Raw genomic sequence first — 7,915 nt, forward strand, 5'->3', positions numbered from 1 at the left:
TTACTCTGTTGAGGGTGGGTAGCTAGGTGAAGTGTGTTTTATTTTCATGATCTGTATAAGGGTTTGACCACACCTAAAATAGTCATATTTAGTCATTCTTTCTTGTTGATAAAAAAAATCATAACATTTTTACATACACATAACCACGCATGTGTGATCTGCCAATTCTGAAGTCAAAACCAAAATAACCTGTTGAAGTTGCTAATATGTAATGTTTGATTGGAAATAAACTCATAATGTCATAGGTCGTGCAAACAGATACAAGAGCTTCAAACACGGGGTTGATTGAGATTATAAAATTTGATTTGTTGGCTGTGTTTTTTATGTGATTCACAAGCAGGGGGTGAAGGTGCAACCGGTGCAACAACTGAATTAAAGGTAATTGCACATGTGCCGTCTAGTGATGTAGATGTTGCTAAACCCAACTTTTTCACATATGATCTGCCAATTCGGAAGCCAAAGCGAGAATAGAACCTGTTGAAGCTACTAATTTGTAATGTTTGATTGAAAATGAACTCATAATATCATTGACAATACAACCACATACAAAAGGTTCAGACAGGGGCTGATTGGGATTACAAACTGATGTATTATTCATTTTTTGCAACTGTTCAACTTGGGCTCTCTTAGCATAAACCATATTAGATTTCTAAATTTTGAGAGAGTAAAATTTGAGTAGAGAGAATAAGCAGGGAATCACAATACCTTTAAAAGGGTATATTAAAATTTTATGCACATCTATATATATATATTCTTTTCGGCGATTAAAAAAAACACACACACATTTTGTACTTTACGTGTGTTAACCACAATTCTATCATCAAGAGACTTAATTAAAGTTATTAACCGAATTTGCATCTAGTTATAAATAATATATTAATTGATTTGCTTTCATTTTTCACCAACAAAAATGGAAGTGATCAAGTTAGCCAACTGACAGGTACACCATGACAGCAAACAGGTATATTGTGTGTGCATGCACGTGACATACAGATGAATGCAGAAGAATTGTAGAAGATGCTTAAAAGAGAGGACCAGATAGGAAGGTTTGTTATAATGAGAGAAATTAAAGAATACAGGCAATAAAATAACAGAAGCATTGTGAAGGATCACAACATATGCTGTCACACCTGCCATCTTAGGCATGAGAGCCAGAGCCTACGTAGAGGACTCGTTTTATGGCAAGGCTATTACTGTACCTGCTTAATAAGATGATAACTTAAAATATAAAACTACCTAAATTCTAGAGCCACTTGGACGCATGCATCTCAATTTGCGCACACAGCTGCACTCACGCAGAAGGGCATATATAGAGAGCTTAATTCTTCTGATCCACACATATTTTTTATACAAAAATATAGCATGTCCTCAGCATCCATAGAACAATTGACATATGGTACCTCAAATAATTAAAAATCGTTTCCATGCACTTGTTTCCTCTATCATTTTTCAAATACGCATATCCCAATATCACAGTCTGAGCTTGTGTTCAGAAACGGGCTTAGCTTGTTCCCTTCATCCCTACTACTCTGCAGTAGCAGCAGTGCCATGTCGTGGTTATCATGGGGTTCAAAGCTTGAGAGTCCATTGGTTTCAAGCGTGTCTTCTTGACTCAGTTGAGAGGCTACGAACTTGTCAAGAGCTCTCCAATCAGTGACTTTCTTTGTGTTGTTGTTGGATAACCTGTTTTGAATGTCTTCATCTTCGTTATTGTCTGATACTAGTGACACTGTGCTTGGCCTCTTCACTAATGGCAAAGACGGGCTTTCTAGCTGAGGAAGTTGTACAAATGGATCTTGGAGCATGCAACTCAAGTTATCTGCTTCTATCTCTTGCTTACACATGAAATTTTGAGCTAAAAAGCTGTGAGACTGCCTTGAAATGAGATCAATTGGATCAACCACAGTGCTTAACCCACTTGCTTCCTCAAAGAAGTAGCTTGAGTCCCATCCTTCAGTAGTCTTTGTTTGTCCAGTGGTTTTTTTCTTGAAGGCTCTGCACACAACCCATCCTTCCTCCTGCAGGAACACAATTAAGTTCCAAAGTTGAGATGAAAATCTCTGGACTTTTATCACCTTACTTTTTGGGTTTATCAGACATGCTACACGGTAGGGGAAGAAAAAGTAAAAAGTTTATCGTTGTTGCTCCTTTAAAGTTTTAAGTAAGGTTTTGCTTTAGCTTTCTTAAAAAACTTCCATCTGTTTGGTGAGAGATTGTAATAATTAATTACGTTTTGACAATCAAAATGGCAAGAAAAGTGCGTAGTTGAAAGGAAAGGGAAAGAACAAATTTAATTATTCGCTGCTGAAAGCAGTGACTTTTGACTTCTTGTTATGGAAAGTTATGTTGCGAGAAAGCGTGTACATGACTTGGTGAATATTCAGAAGTTAGTGGTGCGCTTAAAAAGCGGAGAAAGTGAGAATAGAGAAACCAACCAGTTGCATGATCTGAATTAACTTAAGTGACAACAAACAACGAAGTCTTTTCATAACATGAAGCAGTAACTAGTCAGTATGTAATGCACATATCAAAATTCAAAATAGTGTAGCCAGATAGAGGAAAGAGAGAGTATAAGCTACTACAGTTACTCTAAGCACCTACATATAAAAGAAAATGAAAACCAAAATGTATCTGATTTTTTCTATAAAATTAAAAGTGATAAATTGATATTATGGAAAAAGTTGATGGCAAAGTTGTCCAAATAAAGATGGGGAATTGAAAGTTTTAACGTTGAAAACCCTTTGACATCATTAAGAAAGCTATAGAAAATAGAAACAGTGCTTGATCTCTAGCTTATATGTATTGTAGCTTTTTGAGTATGTTTGTGAAAGAGTAAAAGATTAAGGAATGTGCCATAATTAACGGGGCCATCTAAGGCAAAGTTTGAACGTAAAACATCAAACTCAACCACTCAAATGGAGTTACCAACAATAGTAGAAGTGCAAAAGAACAAATGGTACTTATTATGCACTAGAGATTAATAGTATGTACGCAGTAATATATGCTTGCCTGTGGAGGTCCATTCTCATCCGATTCAAGTCTATACTCGTGCATGATCCAATCAGATTTCTGTCCATTAGGGGCTCTTCCTTTGTAGAAAACAAGGGTTTTTCTCATCCCAATTAGTTTTGCCTTGTCATACACTGCTTTGTCTCTTCCTGTAGCTTTCCAAAACCCCGCCATGGTAGCTCTATTAGTTCTTGTCCCTGTTGGATACTTTTTATCTTTGTGGCTGAAGAAATACCACTCATTCTGCTCTTCATACCCGATCCTGCATCTATCTGCCATATCATTCACATCAGACAAAAAGAATTAACACAGATCTATGCTGCTAATATTTTGATAAAATGAATAAATATGTCATATCAAATATTAAATATTCACAAAACCCTAATAGTTGATTTAAAATGAGTTATGGAGGAAGCTTGCATAAGTATTGTATGTAGCTATATATATACCTTGGAGATCCCATGGTTCAATACGATATAGATCGATCTCTCTGATAACGTCAAGGTCAATCTTTTGGGAAGCCACCTTCTTCCTCAGATAGTAACCAACAAGCTCTTCATCTGTTGGGTGGAACCGAAACCCCGGTGGGACACATGACTCCATCGACTCCATCATAGCAAATTCTGGTACTGCATCAAATTCACCACCACTATTAATACCCACCACACTTGACTTTCTTCATCATGTTTGAATTATAACCAACCAACATTTGATGTGAATGTTAATCAATACTGCTTAATGTGTATATATATGAGAGAGAAGAGAAGTGAAGCCAAGGGATGATACTATAATAGTAAGAAGAGTAACACTATAAGTGATAAAAAAAAAAAAGGCAAGCCCCAATAAAATGAAACATTTAAAAAATATAATATCAGGCCTTTTAGTGAAAAGGTGTCAAGTTTTATCAGAGATAATCATAAGCTCATTTGGTGATGAGCAACACTCACCAAATTCCATAGGAAATAAATATAAGCGCGTGTTATAAACAAAACCCCATGATTTCAGAAACAATGATTTTCTTCCCTGGGCCGGGTTAAAAAAAAGGATAAGGAGTTGGGGAAAGAGAGAGAGAAGAAAGCTAATCATGAGAGTTTAGTTTTCATTAAAAAAAACAAAAAAACAAGGAGTTGAAACTTACCATAAGCCCTGTGTTTGGGCAAGGGTGAGAAACGGACAAGTAGAGGCTGTGCTAATGATGTTGTCTTGTGTTAGTGAATGGTGAGAATGATTCATCACAGAACGGGGTTCCCCATTCCGCATTACCATTAATAATTATGTATATTCTCAAATAATTAGACACATAAGTTAAGCTCAACAAAAACACAACATGACATGGATAAAACAAACGAAAGCAACTTTTTAGGAAACCATTTTATTAATCGTTTTGAACCAGCGGCTCAGAACGGAATGTTCATGCCTAAATCTGACTTCTGAAAAATATTAATGCAAGATTAGCATGCGCTAGCTAGGAGCTGAAGTGGCCAATTGTATGAAAACACATGTATTAATTGAAATGGAAAGAATGAAGAAAGTAGTGTATTAAGAACATAATTAATTATGCTATGAATAAAGAAAGGGCATGGTAAATGGGAGTGACGTGATCACAAATTGGGCACGCGTTTCTCGAAAGAGAAAAGAGTTGGAAGAAAAAAGAGAGGCACCGTTGTATTGGATCAAGGCGATGAGAAAAAGCAAAGGTCGAGAAAAAGTGGGAGAGGATAGGATATAGTAGAAAGCACATATACTAGTGTTGAGGCATTGCGAGTGAGAGAGTCATGGATCGTCTAATTCAGGAAACTGGGGTTCTGACTTTGCTGTCTCTTTGTCGAGAATTTTCATGGCACATCTGACCTCTTTCCTTGACGAACTTTGAGGAAATATGCTGACCCTAAAACCACTACACTTTTATGAGCTACCCTCCCTATACCCTGTGCACAACAGATGCAGTTCACCTTTCTTTCTAATGACTTTGGTTTCCACTACAAGCACTCATAATTGATTAGGTTAACTAAAATCAACAAAAGAAAAACATATAGACGGAATGAAAAGGTTTCCCAAAATCTCCCACTAAATCAAGGTTCAAATTGTTTTGAAAGAAAATTTATATTCAGTATTGATAGACCTTGTGTTTAGAGATGCAGTTCTATGTGACCAAGTTCAAGGAGAAACAGAAGATGACATTGATAAAATGTTAGAATTGTGGTAGTTTAGTAGGAGTGATGCATGTAGTTGTTTGCGAAAGTTGGAAGAGAAAAAGATGCATGGTTTTTGGTTGGAGATGCAGAACAGAACAGGGGTGTAGTAGGATGAAAGCTTACCTGATGAGATAGTTGGTTAAAGGAAGTGCAGTTAATGAAGAGGTGGAGATGAAGAATGAAGAAGCTAGGGTAGTTTGGTAGAAGAAAACAACATGATGATTGATGAGAGAAGGAGAGAGAAGAATGTGAGAAAAAATCCGTTAGGAGTGAGGAATTTGTAAAGAATATAAAAGAGGAAGGGAGGACCGCTGAAATGCGCATGGGTTCATGGTTGTCCCCCCAGTAGCTGACGTCATTGCCTAACCTTCCTACACTGTTCATTACCTTTTCCTTTTCTTTTTGTTTCTTTTTCCTCTCCTTTCTTCACCTTTCCTCTTCACCATTTTTTCCCTACAACTACACTGCCTGTTCGGACTCATTCTTAATAACTAACACTTTAATTCATTTTCTTATTATTCTTCTTATTTTTCATTTAAGTTTTCAGTAATGTTTACTAAGATTAACACACCCACACACCTCATACTGATTTACTTACATTCTTTTTACACTCATTACTTTGTACTTCCCTCTCTTCATATCCTTCACTTTTCATCTCATCAAATTTCATTACTTAAATATTTTAATTAACTTATTGTAGCTTATAAGTTTTTATTAAAATCAAAAATATCTATTTAATTTATATTACTTTATTGTTTTTAAGCTGTTTTTTCTTATACAATTTCAGTTCACATTCTTGTCTATCATAATTCTTAGGCTTATTTTATAGCGTAATTCGTTAGTTTTGCCTAAAATAGATTATATCTATTATATAAATTTACATATACATTACCTGCAAAGTTAGAGGCTTGAATGTTATTTTCAACGAACAATAAATATATTATAAAAGTACTAACGTGTCGTTAGCTAATCTCACACATGTTAGTTTAATTATGAAGGTTTGCTTAGTGGGATAATGTAAAGGTCAAATAGTAATAAAAAAATCTATTTTGACACTACTTCACAGTATAAGTGAAAGATAAAATAGTACATTTTATTCAGTTATAGATAAAATACTAATTAAACGGAGTCTTTTCAATTAAAAAAATTCAATCATGTTATTCAGTGATTTTTGGATATTAATATATCTATACTCTAATAAAAGTAAAAATCTCATCTCACTTAGTGAGTTAATTATTAGTTATTACTTATAGGAATAAAAAAATATTAATTCATATCCAAAATCAAATAAAATTAATTGGAAAAAACTAAATCATTTTAATTAAAATTTGAGTTCAACAACTTTATAAGGTGTTTTTTTATGGGGAAAAACTAAATCGTATAAGTATTAAATAGAGGATTAAATTTAATTGAAACTAAAATTTATAAGACCAAATTTCTATATAAAGGGGTTCAAGAATTTTTATTATTATTTTTCTTTCACAAAGATTTAGGATTGGTTGAAAATGCTAAATTCTTTTTATACGTGGACATAAAAATTTGGTCATTGTGAAAACCAAATTGGTTCTCCACAATCTTTCTCTTTTATTAACGTGTTCTATACATATTTTTCTATGATTTTATATATAATGACTATTTTTTGTATTTTAATAATACAATTTTAAATATATTCCCTAATTTTTAAAATAGAAATTAAAATACTTCTCCTTTACTTATCTAACTTAGAGAATAATACAATATTTTTATACATTTCTAAACGTCAAGAAATTATCATTAAGATCCCTTCCTTTCTCTCCTTATATAATATTATATTAAAATTAACACTAAATAGAAATATCTTATCATACATGGTTATATATTAAAACAATAAGAGCTCGTTATATATTGAATTATATATCCTTATATATATATATAATATATATATATATATATATATTAGATTATAATATTTAATATACTTAAAATTAAAATTAATATAAACATTAATTTTCACTTATTAAAATAAAATAACAATGTAGAAAATGCAAAAATACAAATACAATAATGTCATATTTTCACTTATATTAATAAATATGTCACAGCTTATATTTTCCCTAGTATTATACCATTTTTTATGTCTCGCTCATTTCATTTCTCTGTGGCAAAATAAATACATGTGAGCATATATATATATATATATATATATATATATATATATATATATATATATATATATATATTATAATATCATATAATTTAGTAATTAGTTAATTTTAATATTATCTACACATTTTAATTTAATTATATAATTTTTTTTATCGGTTGGAATCGAGTGGACTAATTCACTCAATATCAGAAGTCAACGGACCAAATAAATTTAATATATTAAGATAATAAAGATATGTGATGAATCATGTTAAATCTGATAATATATGTGATAAAATAAAGAATATTATATATATATATATATATTATGAATTAGTTCAATATTAACAATATAAATAAATATTGGGACATATAATTTTTATTAATATATAATTCACTATTAGGTCATTTTCGACCGAATATACAATAGAGTAAGTAAAAAAAACGTATCGAATACGATAGAATGAATAAAAAAAAGACAAAGAAATAATAATCGAAGAATGAAAAACATTTGTTCAAACCAATAATAAATATTATCTTTATACAAGTATATTTTGTTTTCGCACAGTGGAATTTTGAGGATTTGC

At 32.1% G+C, this 7,915-nt stretch overlaps 1 protein-coding gene across 2 annotated transcripts; it reads right to left on the reverse strand.

Annotated features, from left to right (window-relative positions):
• Window positions 1-1,018: 1,018 nt before the first annotated feature.
• Window positions 1,019-5,603, reverse strand: LOC137810986 (NAC domain-containing protein 37-like). Of its 2 annotated transcripts, XM_068612510.1 has the most exons (5): window positions 5,328-5,603; window positions 4,148-4,193; window positions 3,459-3,638; window positions 3,010-3,281; window positions 1,019-2,018 (listed from the first exon to the last, which is right to left on the reverse strand). In XM_068612510.1, the coding sequence occupies exons 1-5, from the start codon at window positions 5,586-5,588 to the stop codon at window positions 1,443-1,445; spliced, it is 1,335 nt and encodes a 444-aa protein (XP_068468611.1). In that variant the 5' UTR covers window positions 5,589-5,603; the 3' UTR covers window positions 1,019-1,442. The 2 variants fall into 2 exon arrangements, with proteins under 2 accessions (XP_068468611.1, XP_068468612.1); XM_068612511.1 differs by lacking the exon at window positions 4,148-4,193 and having other exon boundaries at window positions 5,328-5,469.
• Window positions 5,604-7,915: the final 2,312 nt, after the last annotated feature.

Source organism: Phaseolus vulgaris, chromosome 2 (assembly GCF_000499845.2).
Source record: "Phaseolus vulgaris cultivar G19833 chromosome 2, P. vulgaris v2.0, whole genome shotgun sequence".
NCBI lineage: Eukaryota > Viridiplantae > Streptophyta > Magnoliopsida > Fabales > Fabaceae > Phaseolus > Phaseolus vulgaris.